The sequence below is a fragment of the Leptosomus discolor genome, chromosome 3, assembly GCF_034619465.1.
Source record: "Leptosomus discolor isolate bLepDis1 chromosome 3, bLepDis1.hap2, whole genome shotgun sequence".
Classification (NCBI taxonomy): Eukaryota; Metazoa; Chordata; class Aves; order Leptosomiformes; family Leptosomidae; genus Leptosomus; species Leptosomus discolor.
Window position 1 is genome coordinate 71,183,978 of NC_141393.1, and position 14,670 is coordinate 71,198,647.

At 60.0% G+C, this 14,670-nt stretch overlaps 2 protein-coding genes across 5 annotated transcripts; both read left to right on the forward strand.

The window, feature by feature from the left end:
- The first annotated feature begins 813 nt into the window (after positions 1 to 813).
- Positions 814 to 5,315, forward strand: LOC104349884 (flavin-containing monooxygenase 5). The gene is made up of 8 exons (XM_086462523.1): positions 814 to 948; positions 2,115 to 2,303; positions 2,387 to 2,549; positions 3,293 to 3,435; positions 3,713 to 3,912; positions 3,995 to 4,344; positions 4,757 to 4,829; positions 4,920 to 5,315. The coding sequence occupies exons 1-8, from the start codon at positions 814 to 816 to the stop codon at positions 5,275 to 5,277; spliced, it is 1,611 nt and encodes a 536-aa protein (XP_086318649.1). The 3' UTR covers positions 5,278 to 5,315.
- Positions 5,316 to 7,649: 2,334 nt separating this feature from the next.
- Positions 7,650 to 13,442, forward strand: PRKAB2 (protein kinase AMP-activated non-catalytic subunit beta 2). Of its 4 annotated transcripts, XM_086462524.1 has the most exons (8): positions 7,650 to 7,939; positions 8,895 to 9,072; positions 9,306 to 9,472; positions 10,334 to 10,427; positions 11,011 to 11,131; positions 12,353 to 12,486; positions 12,798 to 12,866; positions 13,354 to 13,442. In XM_086462524.1, the coding sequence occupies exons 2-8, from the start codon at positions 8,911 to 8,913 to the stop codon at positions 13,429 to 13,431; spliced, it is 825 nt and encodes a 274-aa protein (XP_086318650.1). In that variant the 5' UTR covers positions 7,650 to 7,939; positions 8,895 to 8,910; the 3' UTR covers positions 13,432 to 13,442. The 4 variants fall into 4 exon arrangements, with proteins under 4 accessions (XP_086318650.1, XP_086318651.1, XP_086318652.1 ...); XM_086462525.1 differs by having other exon boundaries at positions 7,650 to 9,072; positions 11,011 to 11,125; XM_086462526.1 differs by having other exon boundaries at positions 7,650 to 9,072; positions 9,306 to 9,408; positions 11,001 to 11,131.
- The last annotated feature ends 1,228 nt before the right edge of the window (positions 13,443 to 14,670 follow it).

Sequence of the window (14,670 nt, forward strand, 5' to 3'; positions counted from 1 at the left end):
GTCACACTCACACAACAGCTAACTAGAAGAGTCATAGCAGACTTCCTAACTGGATAAATGTGTTAAACAGAGCCAGGCGTCCATCCCGTTACTGACACCACCATGACCTCCTGCATGCTGGGGGGATGCACACGGGTTTAAGGTGGGCCTTGTGCCGGCGGTGCAGCCCCAGCTCCATGGCAGCACAGGCTGCAGGCACACACATGCACATATATGTGTCCACAGCAAAACAGCCTCGCCCAGAGGGTGCACCACCAGAGTGGGTCACGGTGGTCAGAGCAGCACGGCTCAGTGCCACCCTCATCACCTGCACGCTGCACCTCCAAAGGATGGCTGGGTGGGTTGGGGACCTGGAGCGGTGACAGGGGGTCCAGGCCATCACATACAGGGGCCGGCACGGCTTCCAGCCACGAGTGCCCCGAGCATCCCCCCAGTTTTGTTTTCCACACCACAACCTGCCAAAATCTGGACCGTGGCCACATCTCACCCCCCACGCCCAGGAATTTCCACTGCAGCGTCGGCAACATTAAGCACTTACTTACAGAAGCTAATGAGCTCTTTGGGGAGGGCGGATGCGGGCAGAAGGTGTGGCACGGCGGCGTGAGGAACCTGTAGATCATGTCTGGAAGAAACACACCTTGTGACATCCCACCTGAGCTCAGTCACGCACGGGAAGCACAGGGATGGCCATCCCCAAACGAGCAGCACCACAAATCCCCCCTGTGTGACCCGCCAGGCTCTGCACCCCCCTGAGCGTGTTTCTCCCTCGGCTGAGGCTTCCCCAGCATCCCTGCCACCACTGCACCGTAGGACATGGCTGCCCAGACAGTAGCCATCATCGGTGCCGGTGCCTCTGGCCTGTGCGCCCTGAAATGCTGCCTGGATGAGGGGCTGGTTCCCACATGTTTCGAGAGGAGCGGGGACATCGGGGGGCTCTGGCGCTTTGAGGTAAGCCCTGTGCTGCGCCAGCCTGCCCCACGGCAGCAGCACGGATGGGACTGGGGTAGGTGGTTGGAAGCTAACGAAGCACTGCTCCCCAGCTTTGCATGTGTGTGGCAATCAGTTTTCCAAGGAAAAGGACGGGAAAGAAAAACTGCTGTGGCAGCAGGAGGTCCCCATGGTGCCAGCTGGTGGGCCAGCCACATGGCACCTATCTCCTTCCCACCAGCAGCAGCACAGGCTGACGGACCCTCCCCAAGGACCTTACCCCAGGACTTGCTTCCCCAGCTCAGCCTTCCCCCTTCCCACCCCTCCCTTCCCGGTCTCATCCGTCCCTTCCCCTGCTGTTTTGCTCTTGGTCCCCCTCCACCCCTTTCCTACAGATCCCAGTCCCATGTGACGCCACTGGCTGTCCCGGTCCCTGTACTGTCCAGCCCTTCCCTGGAAGCCCCTGTTGCTCCTCTCTCTGCTTCTGTGCTGCTCACCCACGCAGAGGCACAGAGCACTCCCTCCTCTGTGCCTTGGCTCTCCCTGCCTTGGGGGAAGACCCAGAGCTCATTTCTGCCCCCACCTAATGAGGCTGATGACTTTTCCCCTGGGGATGCACCTACAAGAAGACAAGCCTTCCCACCATGCCCTGATATGCAGGTGGGGGAGCCCGACAGGCGGACACTGCACCACGCCAGGGTGGGGTTTTGGGGTGGCTCAGTTACAGCCCGCTGGTTCTGCCCATAGTGGATCAGAAAGGGGGCTGGTAGCGCAGAGCCAGTGCAGCAGAGCCTGACTGCTGGGTCAGACACCCAGTGAGCAGGAGCAGCCTCTCAGCTGGCAGCACCAGAGGGGGCTCAGCAACAGGCAAGACCCGATGTGGCAACCAGGCTGCTTTGGGAACGTGCTGCCTCATGAGGGCCAGGGGTGGGAGCAGGGAAACTGAGGCACAAGACCCCCCATGACCTGCTGTCACCACTGCATGGTCCCCACCAACCCAGAGCTTCCTCTTCCCTGTTTTGTGGGGTGGGTGGTCGCACTCGTGGAACGGTGATGGGCTCAGGAACGGGTGATACATTCACCCAATGGCTTAATCCTGCTCCCACAGGCACGGTGAGGTGCCAGGCAGGGCAGGCAGGCAGCCCTGGGGTCCCTGGCCAGTGCCGAGCCGTGCCCCGCTCCCGCAGGAGCGCCCCGAGGAGGGCCGCGCCAGCATCTACCGCTCTGTCATCATCAACACCTCCAAAGAGATGATGTGCTTCAGCGACTTCCCCATCCCGGAGGACTTCCCCAACTACATGCACAACTCCAAGATCATGGAGTATTTCCGCATGTACGCCCAGCACTTCGACCTGCTCCGCCACATCCGCTTCAGGGTGAGTACGGGGGGGCCTGGGGTGGCAGCGGCAGCGGGGCTGGGGGGCGCAGGGTGCCTGACGCCCGCTCCCCCTGCACCCAGACCAGCGTGTGCCACGTGGCCAAGCGTCCCGACTTTGCCACCACGGGCCAGTGGGAGGTGGTGACTGAGAGCGAGGGGAAGCAGGAGGCGGCCGTCTTCGATGCCGTGCTGGTGTGCACTGGGCACCACAGCGAAGCGCACCTCCCGCTGAGCACCTTCCCAGGTACTGCCCCGCGGGCTGCTTGCCTGGTCCCTGACACCCCTGGGACAACCCTCCTCTCTATCTTAACCCCCACCCCACTCTGGTTGCTGCCAAAAATGGCTCGACATGTTAACGGACCAGGTGGGATCACACGAGCATGCTGTTCCTCTTGGTGGCCTGTCCTTGGTGGCTTTTGCTGCACCATCAGTGCCTGACCAAAGTGCCCTGCAGGCAGGTGTCACCAGTGCCAGCTCATCTCTTCCACCAGAGACAGACTCCCTGAGCTGCTGGCCATGCATGTGCTGGTCTCTCCAGCTCCACAGCAAAGCTTAAAAACTCAGTGCTGGTGGTGGCCTTCTCCTCTGGGTGCCAGGCAGATATGCCTGGAGGGCTTTCAGCCGTGGAGACCCTCTTTGTCTGGGGAACAGCCTGGAGCACACCGTCACCAGGGTCTGGTGGGATGGTACAGACCCCGGCTGCTCCTCTGCCCCCAGTACCTGGCACCAGACAGGAACTGCAGGAGGATTTTAGGATGGGAGTCCAAGCCCTGCACCAAGCCAGGCCAGCCCCAAAGCCAGAGCAGGACACTCAGGGCCACACTGAGCATCTCCCAGGCTGCAGATGCCACCACCTCTCTGGGCACCATCCCAGGGCTGCATCGCTCCCGTTGGTCATGCTCGTCCCAGCCTGTTCACAAAACACACCACCAGTCTCAGCAGGGGGACAGCCACTCCCTGCCTGGCACAGCTTCCTTTCTCTTCCAGGGCTGGAAAAGTTTGAGGGCTGGTACCTACACAGCCGGGACTACAAGAGCCCGCAGTGGTTTACGGGGAAGCGGGTGGTCGTGGTTGGCGGCGGGAATTCGGGCATCGACATCGCAGTGGAGCTGAGCCACGCAGCCAAGCAGGTGTGCTGGGAGAGCCGCCGGGGCTGGGGGGCTTATTATTCAGACCCCAGAGGGCAGCGAGCAAACCCGTACCATCCCGTGCGGGCTCCCCTCCCTCCAGCACCCAGCCATGAGCACTCCGTCCCCTCTGGATGGGGGTGGCGGTTGTGGTCCCAGCAACTGTGCCAGCATCCCTGTCCAAGGAGCACAGTGGGGACCCAGCCCAGTCCCAAGGATGCTGCCATATCGCTCCCTCTCCCTCTCCCTCTCCCTCTCCTCTCGCTCTCCTCCCTTCCAGGTCTTCCTCAGCACCAAGCGTGGGACCTGGGTGCTGCACCGGGTGGCAGATGGTGGGTACCCCTTCGACATCTCCTATATCAGCCGCTTCACACAGCTCCTCCAGAGCCTGCTGCCTCAAAACGCCATCAGTTTTTTCCTGGAGAGGAAGGTGAATGCCCGCTTTGACCATGCGCTGTACGGCCTGCAGCCCCAGCACCGGTAAGCGCCCCGGCAACGACCTGCCCCTGTGCTGCCTGTCCCACTGCCCAGGCCCTGCACAAGGTCTGTCTGTGCCTTCCAGGATCCTTGACCAGCACCCAACCATCAACGACGACCTGCCCAACCGCATCATTTCAGGCAGGGTGCGGGTGAAGCCGAACATCCAGGAGTTCACGGAGACGGCTGCCATCTTTGAGGACGGCACCAGAGAAGACATTGACGCTGTGGTCTTTGCCACAGGCTACAGCTTCTCCTTCCCCTTCCTCGAGGGCTGTGTGAAGGTGGTGGAGAACCAGATCCACCTCTACAAATTCATGTTCCCCCCTGACTTGGAGAAGCCAACGTTGGCTTTCATTGGCCTCATCCAGCCCCTGGGTGCCATCATGCCCATCTCCGAGCTTCAGTGTCGCTGGGCCACCCGTGTCTTCAAGGGTAAGCAAGGCAGTCTGGGGGGATGCAGCTGGGCTCCTCCGGCCATAGCAAAAGCAAGTTGTTCAGGGGGTGGCATTCCCTCACACACTGCGTCCCTCCACTCATCTTTTTATCCTCCTTTTGCTCCTTCATGCGAACAAAAACCAGCACTGCATTTTGCAACGAGCCTCGCACTCATCTTCTCTTGCGGGGACCAGTAACAGGCCCCATTGCTTGTAAACCACCTTCTGCCTTTCCTTTCCTGCCATTAACTTTCTTCGCCCATGCCTCTTGCTTTTCTCCTGACGTGCTGGCACATCCCCAAAGCCCCAAGGGCTCCCACGGGCAAGCAGAGGCCAGGCTGGACTGCAGAGCCAGCCAGACCATGGCAGGAGCACAGTCCTCCCTCCAGTGACAGCCCCCTTTTCCCCAGGGCTGCAGGACCTGCCACCATCCACTGACATGCTGGCTGATATCGCACAAACCAAGCAGAAAATGGCCGAGCGGTAAGGACCTTGTGCAGGCATCGCCCCTGCCACACATCGCCTCTTGTGCCCTCATTGCCAAACCCATCTGCCTGCCCTCCCTGCCCACAGGTACGTGAGGAGCCGGCGGCACACCATCGAGGTGGATTACATCCCCTACATGGATGAGCTCGCCTGCCAGGTGGGGGTCAAGCCCAACCTGCTCACTCTCTTCCTCACCGACCCCAAGCTGGCGCTGGAAGTGGCCTTTGGGCCCTGCACACCGTACCAGTACCGTCTGCGGGGCCCGGGCAAGTGGGCGGATGCCAGGGAGGCCATCCTCACCCAGCGGCAGCGTGTGGTTAGGCCCCTGCAACCCAGAGCTGGGGACTGTCCTGCCTGCTCCAGTGCCGTGCCCCACATCTTCAAGGTTTTCTTCAGCATCGGTTTGATTGTGGCCACACTCATCTATGTCTCGCTCTCTCGTTAACCTAAAATGAAGGAGAGAGCAGGTCCTCCTGAAAATCTCCTTCCTTTCCTTTGGGCTTGGGTGTTTCTGTAGTCTCTTGCTAGGTCTGCCGCCACATCAGGAGGCCTGGAGGGACCCGGTTCCTTGAAGACACAGCCTGGTCTGTCTTGCCTTCCTGCTGTGCCAGGGCCACGCCAGGTCTCGTCGGGGTCTGCTCTGAGGACAGAGATCGCTCCCTTTCCCTAAACCCTGACCCCGCAGCTCTGCGTGCTCTACCTGTGGGTTAGGTCGGCACAGAGGCAGTGGGGAAACAAGGAACTCGCCCAGCCTGGGTGCCTTGGGAAAAGGGCAATAAAGCTTGTCCCCGTGCCGAGGGGACCAGGGACCATGCTGCGTGGGCTGGCATCTGTCCTGAGGCGTCTGTCCTGGCCACTTGCACCCCACCGCCGGCCTGCCCACCCCACAGCCGGCCTGCTCGCCGCCCAGCTAGCCAGCTCCCTTCCCGGCCCACCCCACAGCCAGCCTGCCCACCGCAGCCCGGCAGCCCGGCCCCACAGCCATCCCTCAGCCCTCGCCCCCCACCCCCTGGGCCCAGCCCTGCCCTCAGCCGACATGGCCGCCCGCCGGCTGCGGTGCGAGTGAAGCCGCGCGGTCCCCAGCCGGCATGTCCGCGCGCCAGGCCGGCCGTCCTTAACAACAATGGGCGAAGCCGCCCTCAAAAAATATGGCGGCTGCCCGGCAGCGGGGAAGCGGGTCCGCGGGGGGGGGGGGGGGGGGGGCGCGGCCATAGAGCGGCGGGCGGGGGCGGGCCAGAGCGCCCCGCAGAGGCTGGCGGTGGCGGTGGGGGGTGTCGCCATTTTGGACGGAGGCGGAGAGCGGGGCGGCGGCGGCCAGGTGGGGCCGCGGTCGGGGCCGGGGGGTGACGGCGGGGTGTCACGGCTGGCCAGGCCTCGAGTGGGTGGGTGGCAGCCGGCCGGGCGCTGTTTGGCCCGGCGCTGCTGCGGGAGACAGCGGGTGAGGCTTGGCTGGGCGTCCCCACGGGTGGCAGCGCGGTGGGTAGCGGTGGCCTGGACCCTGGACCCCTCGTTTGTGGCTGGCCCCGGCCGTGCCCTGCAGCCGGCTCAGAGCCCCTCAGGAGGGCCCTGTCCCCTGCCGGCGCGGCCCGTTTCTCCCCAGGGCCGTGGCAGGCGCCGCTTCACCGTGAGCTGGCTGGGACGGCCGTGGGCCGAGCGTGCCGTGACAGCCCTGCCACCGCCACCGCTTTGCAGAGCCCTCGTCCCAGGGAGGGAGTCTGTGGGGAGGGGGACTGTCCTCTTCCCCGGTTCCCTTACCCTTACGGCAGCCCCACGGCTGAGGTCTGGTTCCCTTCTCCGAAAGAGGGTGGCGGGAGAGTCGGCGAATCGGGCTTCCCTGGGTGACTCCAGCACCGGGAGGTGTCAGCCGAGCAGGCTGCAGGCAGCTGCGGGTGCTGAACAGGGACCCCCATCTCTCCAAAATAAACCCTTTCAGGCTGGCTGCCAGTGTTTCCCAGTGCGGGTCACTGACTGGGTGGGAGAGGCAGCAAGCGTGACTCATTTCAGACGGAACGGGTGTATTTCGCGTGTCATTTTCAGAAGCAAAGTGGGGAGGTGGGGCTGGTTGAAGCCGAAGGGGCTTTGGGATCCGGCCGGCAGGCACCCACCTTACTGCGGACTGCAGCTGGCAGCGACTTGCTGCCAAACTGGGAGCGGATGCGCTGGGACACTGCGGAGGTTTGCTGGGGCTGTGGTACAGGCAGCGTTTCTATCAGTGACTTGGACGTACTTGAGTCACACCATCAGAGCATCCTGTACTACAAGGGTGTGTCTGAACACAGGAGCAGTTTGAGCTATAGAAGTTAATCCAGTGAAGCCAAGTTCTGCAGGCTATGCTTAAAGACCTTGCTGTCCCGGCACAGCAGGATGTGGGGTGGTCTTGTTTGCACAGGGTTTCGGATGCCTTGTGCCAGGAAGGAGCCACTGCTTGGGAGAAACCTAAGGAGGCATTTGGAGAGCGTGACCTGTAAGGGACAGCCAGAGGGACTGGATTCCTTTTAGAGAAGAGAAAAGGAAGCTGTCACATCTGTTACCACCTGAATGTATCTCTCAGGTCTGCCTTGGTGCAGGAGGATGTTTAGCCTTTCCTACTTTCCTCCCCGAAGATGAGAAGTAAGGGAGCCTTAGCGGGGATACTGGGGGAGAAGTTCCTCAACAGCAAGTCTAGTGGCACAGGGTCAGGTTTTGTGAGGAGCTGGCTGAACCTCCTCCAGGGCAGAGGGGGAAGATGTCACAGCAAGTAGTGCAGCTCATCTGACCTGTATCCTCAGGTATGCTTGATCCTTACTGAGAGCAGGGGGCGGGGGGGAAGAATGGGTTAGCTGCCCTCTTGATCTGCCTTTTAGCCCTCAGGATTTAAGAATTACTTTGGTAATTGCTCCGTAATGTTCTAAAGCCTGGCTTTGGCTGGCAGCCTTGCCTGGCACCCTTCATATGACTTGATCTTCTAAACAAATCCCCAAATGTCACAGCTAAGCACATGAAGCAAGGCTGGCTGTCCTCTTGCCTTGCCCTGCAGAGCCCCATGATCAGTGTGGTAAGCTGAAAGCTGCAAAATAAGCCTGGGAAGGGGGCAAGAACCCCAATCCATCTCAACTGCTGGAAAGTGGGTAAGGCCAGAAGAGTCCCATGTAGCTTGCGGTGGCTTTGGTGTTTGTCCCGAGAAGTATGTGGTTGTTTGTGGCTTGGCGCCACATGGCCAGTTCCTCTGTTTTGCCTTCTCTGAGCTGTTTGAGATTGAGGACGATGGCCCATCTCTAGCTGCAGTGTCACTGAGGCAGCTGGGCTTGCCCTTCCCTCGTCATGTGCCTCCGGATGGCCAGGCAGAGGCTGGAGTGCCTGGGGTGATGCCGCTGGTTAGGGTCACAACAAGCGGACCTCCTCACTGCGCTGTGCCGCAGCTGACACGGTGGCTTGCCTGGTGAATCATAAGTGAATGCCGTTGAGAGCTGAGCTTTTTGCAGACACCACGGCATTAGCCCCACACCTTGGCCAAGCTCCAGCTTGGGCGATTCTGCTCGGACGCTTTAAATGCTCCCTGACGCCTTTGCCAGGCGCAAGGCTCCGCTTTTCTGCTCGCAAGCTCTTGGAGTCTTGTTTGGAGCTGTTAAACAGCTGCTACTTTCGCTCTCCGGCTGTTTTCGTGCTGGGTGTAGGGGATTTGTCTGTAGAGCCTGGCTGTGGGACTGTGAAAGAGGCTCTGTTAATGCCAAGTAATTGATTTGCCAATAGAGGTTGGCTTTATTTTTCCCATCAGCCCTTCTCCTACGCTGACTGCTGAGGGCTTCTGTGGGATGCGGCATAACTAGTATCGGTTTTGGAGTATAACAATTACCAGCTTAAATGGAGTTATGATAAGGATATGGCTATAATTAGGTCAAGCTGTCTTGTTTGTTAAATTCCCATCCAGTTCCCAAACTTGGCAGTGGGAATGAACTTTGGGCCTTTTTTAGGATTGCTGTCAGTCTCCCCTGGCAAAGAGCACTGGGAAACAGTGCCTTTGCTCCTCTCCTTGCTGCCGGAGGCCATGGGCACAGGCACACTGCCATCCTCTCTCTCTCACAGGGGCTACTGAGCTGTCATGGGGAACACCACCAGTGAGCGAGTGTCTGGGGAGCGCCATGGCTCCAAGTCCCACCGCTCGGACGGCTCCGGTGCCCCCCACCCTGCCAAGGAGCACCCGCACAAGATCATGGTGGGCAGCACCGACGACCCCAGTGTTTTCAGCTCCCATGACTCCAAGGTAGGGGCTGGCTGCTGCCTTCCCTGTCCTGCCTTCTGAGACCCTGGCTGGGGCTTCAGCTCATTGGCTGTGCAGGGCTGTGCTCCCAACCATATGAGGGGTCTGTGGAGAACCAGGAGGCTCTGCAGTGCTCTTGTCTGGGATGTGCAGGTGGGCTGGTAGAGGCCAGGGGCAAGTGAATGTGGTCCTGGTTGTCTCTGTGTCTCAGTCAGGCTCTGGTTCTCTTTGCTCAGATTCCTGGGGACAAGGAGTTTGTGTCATGGCAGCCAGATCTGGAGGAGTCGGTGAAACCATCCCAACAGGCTCGTCCCACTGTCATCCGCTGGGCCGATGGAGGTAAAGAGGTCTTCATCTCTGGATCTTTCAACAACTGGAGCACCAAGATCCCACTCATCAAGAGGTAGCCAGTCCCTCAGGTCACTCTATGTTCTCCTCTGCTCCATCGTAGGGAGTGTTTTCCCTTCTCCGTGCTGGTTGCTCTTCCCTTTGCTCACCTGGCTTTTCACAGTTTACCTGAGCTGGAGGGTCTGAGCACAAATATGTAGTCAGCTTCTTCCCTGGGTGATGCTGCGGTGGGAAGTTGTGAAACAGAGAGACAGGACAGGATGGGCCACTTTGCTTGCCCAGCTGGATGTCACGCAGCAGCTAGTCCTGGCAGCAGAGCCCTGCCCCGGTATGCAGCAGTCCTCTGCAAGCTGTCAGCTCTTCCCTTGGCTGTGGCCTTACCCCATGCCTACTTGTGTTGTGGCCAGCGGGGGTTGTTTCTTTGTCCCTCACATGTCTTCCTTCCCTAATGATGTTCTCGCTGTTCTGCAATACATCTGTGACTTCCGTGGAAGCACTTTGTAGCACTCTGGGCATAATCCCAGAAAATAATCTGGAATGGGTTTATCTCAATTGCAGGCTTCACAAACAGAGCTGCTACACTTGCTGCCCACACCCTGCAGTGACAGCGCAGGGTGAGATGCTTTGCCCACACATCCTCCCCGGTGTGTCTTGTGCAGAGGGTATGGGCACGCAGGGCTGGAGTGCCTCCTGTGCTCCTTGCAGCTGGTTTCCTAGGGGTTTGAGCCACACCAGTGCGCTGAACGCTCACGCTGTTGTGTCCGTGCCTCAGATCACTGATGATGAGCAAGCCTAACCCTGCATAAGGTGTTGGGGGAAGTGCATGAAAAAATGCTCTTTTCTGGGACCCCATGGAAGAGCAGCATCCAGAGAATTAGCAGGGTAATGCTGTTGCACGTCTGTTCTCTCTGCGCAGCCACAACGACTTTGTCGCTATCCTGGACCTCCCAGAAGGAGAACACCAGTACAAATTTTTTGTGGATGGCCAGTGGGTCCATGACCCATCCGAGGTAACGCTCAAAGCTTTATCCCTGCAGATCTTGTCTTCTTCAGGGGACTGCACATGATGTAACTGCAGCAGAGGGGGAACAGGAAGAACAGAGGGTATCTGCCAAAACGAAAGGGGCACCTCCATCCCGTGAGTCCTTTCAGAGGCTGATTCCTCTGGAATTAGACATGCTGCATGGGAGAGTGTCAGGGAGGTACTGAGGGGCAGGGAAACACCAGAAGGCCTTTAAGTCCCATTGAGAATTGGCTACATGGGAAGATGGGCCATGAGGTCAGCACTCGCTTGCAGGTTCTCCTCCAAATTGGATCACGCTGTAGCAGCATAGGAAGGAGAGGACACTTCCCCATCAGCATGTAGCAGGATGGAGGATGAAAACAGTAGGTGATGTAGGAGCCTGGGAGTAAAGGGAAATCTTCCCAGGGTAAACAGCAAGATCTGCGAGAGTAGAGCAGAGCTAGATGCTGGCCACCTGTGCTCTGAGGTAATGGTGCAGCAAAGACAGTTTGGGCTGGGAGGATCTGGGAAGCACTGAGTTTGCTTCAATTGGAGGGGAGCACAGGAAGACTCACCTCAGTTCTCTCCAGCCTGTGGTCACCAGCCAGATGGGGACGATTAACAACCTGATTCACGTCAAGAAGTCTGACTTCGAGGTGTTCGATGCTTTGAAGGTGGATTCCCTGGAGAGCTCAGAAACCTCAGGTCGGGGTGAGTTTTTGTGGCATTATGGCTTTGCATGTGCTACTTTCCACCTCCTCTGCTCTGAGACTCACTGCTCTGGGGTGAACAGACCCCCTGAGCAGAGGCGTGGGCCTGTCGCCTGGGAAGAGTAGTGTTTGACAGCGGCAGCAGCCAACAGCTGGGGCCTCGGCTCTGTGGAGGGGCTGTGCTGGTGTAACTTCTTCTGTGCTAGCACCGTCCCAGGGCAGGGGCAGTGCCTGTGTGCGGCTGGGGCAGCCATTTCAGACTGGTGATCGCTGGGAACATCAGCCCTCTCTGTCGGCTCAGCTGTGAGTAAGTCACCCGATCTGGGGTACAAGCTAGGTGAGAGCAGGATCCGGGTTATTTTCAGCAGCTACTCTTAGTTTTCATGCCAAGGTAATTTGTACTAGCCCTAGCACATCGGAAACCTCCCTCCCCACTTGTGTTATAGCAGCAGGTTAGGTTACCGTGCAGACACCGGCAGGGCTGGCTCGGTGTGTAATGCTGGCAGGCAGCTCGGTCGTGTTTTGGCCCAGGGCGCTCTGAGTGTGGCCTGCTATCCCTGGTACAAACCCTGTCTCAGACAGAGCTCAGCTCCACGTCCTTGCCCAGCCTGGGCAGGAGATACTTCGTTGGAAGGATGCCAGCAAGCATCAGCAGCTCCAGAGAGGTGGAGCCCTTCTGGGTGCTGGTTCCAAAACGATCAGGTCAGATATGGCCAGTCCAGCTTCCAGTGACCACAGGCTACTGTGGTCCCTCACATGGGCCTGAGAAGCTGCTCAGTCTAGACTTCCCATTTGCCCTTTCCGGGACCTCCTTGTCAGGCAGTCCTGCAGCACCGGGGGCGTGCGGGTGTGCTGCTTGCTGTGCCCCTGCTGCAAAGGGTACAGCTCTGGGGCAAGCTGGCTGCTTGCCACGGGGAGAGGGACCCAGCTGTGCTGAGAGCTGTGTGCGGGGGTCTTGAGGTGGGTACCACAGGGTGCTTGTGTTGTGTCAGCGCACATACCAGCTTACAGCCCTGCGTGGAAATGCCCGGGGCTCGCCTGGCTGCTTATTCTGCTGTGAAAAGGCTGAGCTGTTGCTATAGGATACATGGCCCTGGCTCATGGAAGATGTTTGGGCCTGAAACATCTCCCTGCTGGGTCCTTCTCAGCTTCTTGGGAGCTGCTCTGTGCTGTCCCATCCTGCTTTAGCCATTTCACGTCTCCTCCTTTCTCTTCTCTTTAGACTTGTCAAGCTCACCACCTGGACCTTATGGCCAAGAGATGTATGTATACCGGCCTGAGGAGCGCTTCAAATCCCCACCCATCCTCCCGCCTCACCTCCTCCAGGTCATCCTGAACAAGGACACCAATATCTCGGTGGGTACCACCATACCGCCCGCACACAGCAAGCCACACGGGGGTTGGAAGGGGAGTCCTGTCTGCAGGGAACCTGGTCTTCCCTTGGCTGGGGCCTGGCCATTGGCATTTCCTGGGAAAAGCGTGACTTTTCCCGTTAACCACGCTGTTTTGGCCCCTCGCTCTGCCTGGTGCTTAGCTGAGCTCTGTTCCTGTTCAGAACAGCCGGAGACACCAGCAGCTCAGATTGCTTGAGATGGCAGCTCCCTGCGATGGCTGGGGCTGGGGGGTCAGGGCTCTGCTGTTCCCCTGTGACACTCCTCTTCTCCTAGTGTGACCCAGCGCTGCTGCCCGAACCCAACCACGTCATGCTCAATCACCTCTACGCGCTCTCCATCAAGGTAAGGGCACCTGGGTGAGGGAAGGGGAGTTGCTGTGGCCCCCAGGAGCCTGCAGCACCTGCAGGGACCAGAACCTGGACAGCAGGGAGGGTGGAGGTGGTGGCGCAGGGATCGGAGGACCCACATGGGGACAGCTTAGCTGCCCGGTGGAGCGTGGCATGCGCAGGGGTGTAGGTTGTGGTTTCCTCGCAATTCCCTTTAGCTGCCTCCCTGCAGCGTGGTGGAGCCGAGCAGCTCCGGGCTCTCCTGCTGCGTACCAGACCCTTCCCTTGCTCTGCCCTGGCTCCCTGTCGTGGGTGTTGGATGTGTCTCACTGGCTGTGAGACTCGGGACAGCAGGGACGGCTGGGGCTGCTCCCCGAGCCCGCAGAGCCCTGTTCCCCACAGCTGCCTCGGGGGGTGGGGGGTGGTGCCCCCCTCACGGCGTGGCACAGCCAGGCTGTGCTGAGCTCCCCGACCTGCTCCCACTGACGCTGTGCCTCTCGCAGGATGGCGTGATGGTGCTCAGTGCCACGCACCGCTACAAGAAGAAGTACGTCACCACGCTGTTGTACAAGCCCATCTGAGCCGGGGCCTCGCCCGCCCCCCCCCCCCTCCCCCCTGCAGGACACGAAATGCCGCTTTGTCTGCACACGCTGGGCCACAGGACTGTGTGAGAACTGGCCGCTGGCTTCAGCCTCGAACCTGGCACGGACACAGGCCCCCGTGATGAGCCCAGGGCCGCTGGGGCCTGTGACACTGTCCCATCCTACTGGTGTGGTTTGATTTAACCCTTGGTTTCCGCCCACCTACAGCTCCCCTTGGCTTCTGTGAGTCTCTGGGGACACTTTGCTGCTCACCAGAATAGCCTTTCCTCATGCCCAGCACGGAAAGGGCTTCACCCTACCCGTCTTCTCCAACCTGCGAGGGCCCGAGGCAGTCCTGGCGCTGCCCCCAGGCCTCCAGAAACGTGTCCTACCTGCTGAAGGTTGCTGTGCTGTTCCGGCAATGAGCCTCCAAGGCCACCTTGATCCCTGGGGGCTCTGGGACACCCCAGCCTGCCACCTGCTCCACAGTCCTGGCTGTGGGGCTGCCCCCCTCCTTGTGTTCCCCAGCTTTGAGGAGGGCTCTTGGCTCTGCCTGCAGCTCCAGGCCCCTCTGCCAGGTTCAGCATCGAGCCAGCGGGAGGGAGGGGACAGCCGGACGCCGCTGTGCTTACCTGCCGCCAGGACAGCACAGTCAGGGACTGAACGCCCCGTCCCCAACACGGAGCGCTTCTGCGGGGCAGGGCTGGCTTCCTCGCAGCCAGAGGGGCACCTGCACACGCCCACGCTGGAGGGGGCCTGGGGAGAGCGGAGCAGGGCGGGTACCCCAGGACCCCGGCAACACCGCCTGCTGCTGGAGCAGCGCCACGTGACAGGGTTTTCTCTATTTATTACAGTATTTATTGTTCTCTGTGCTGCTGGCCTGGTGTTGGAGGGGGGCTCTGGAGCAGAGAAGGGAGTGTCTGGTGGGGTGTAACGCTGCCTTTGGGGTGTAGAGCTGCTCTTGGGAGTGCGAGGTGGGGCTCAGAGCCACCCCCTTGGGGCCAGCTGGTGCCTATGGCACCCGGTGCTGCGGGTAGCTTGGGGAGGGGTGTGCACTGCTGCAGAGACAGGCGTGCCAGAAACACCACAACCCAAAGGAAACCTTTATTGGGGGCTCTCCAGCCACTGATAGAACATTTCTTACAGTTTCTTACAACACTGAACAGGCATTTCTTACATCTTCCTCCCGCGCTGGGGCCCCAACGTGCCTGGGGAGCCCCCAAAACGCAGCTCCGATAC

Coding starts and splice junctions, on each gene's coding strand:
- LOC104349884 (XM_086462523.1), top strand. CDS start 814: ATGGCTGCCCAGACAGTAGCCATCATCGGTGCCGGTGCCTCTGGCCTG. Junction 949..2,114: donor GGGGGCTCTGGCGCTTTGAG/GTAAGCCCTGTG, acceptor CCGCTCCCGCAG/GAGCGCCCCGAGGAGGGCCG. Junction 4,830..4,919: donor AAGCAGAAAATGGCCGAGCG/GTAAGGACCTTG, acceptor CCCTGCCCACAG/GTACGTGAGGAGCCGGCGGC.
- PRKAB2 (XM_086462524.1), top strand. CDS start 8,911: ATGGGGAACACCACCAGTGAGCGAGTGTCTGGGGAGCGCCATGGCTCC. Junction 9,473..10,333: donor AAGATCCCACTCATCAAGAG/GTAGCCAGTCCC, acceptor CTCTCTGCGCAG/CCACAACGACTTTGTCGCTA. Junction 12,487..12,797: donor ACAAGGACACCAATATCTCG/GTGGGTACCACC, acceptor CTCTTCTCCTAG/TGTGACCCAGCGCTGCTGCC.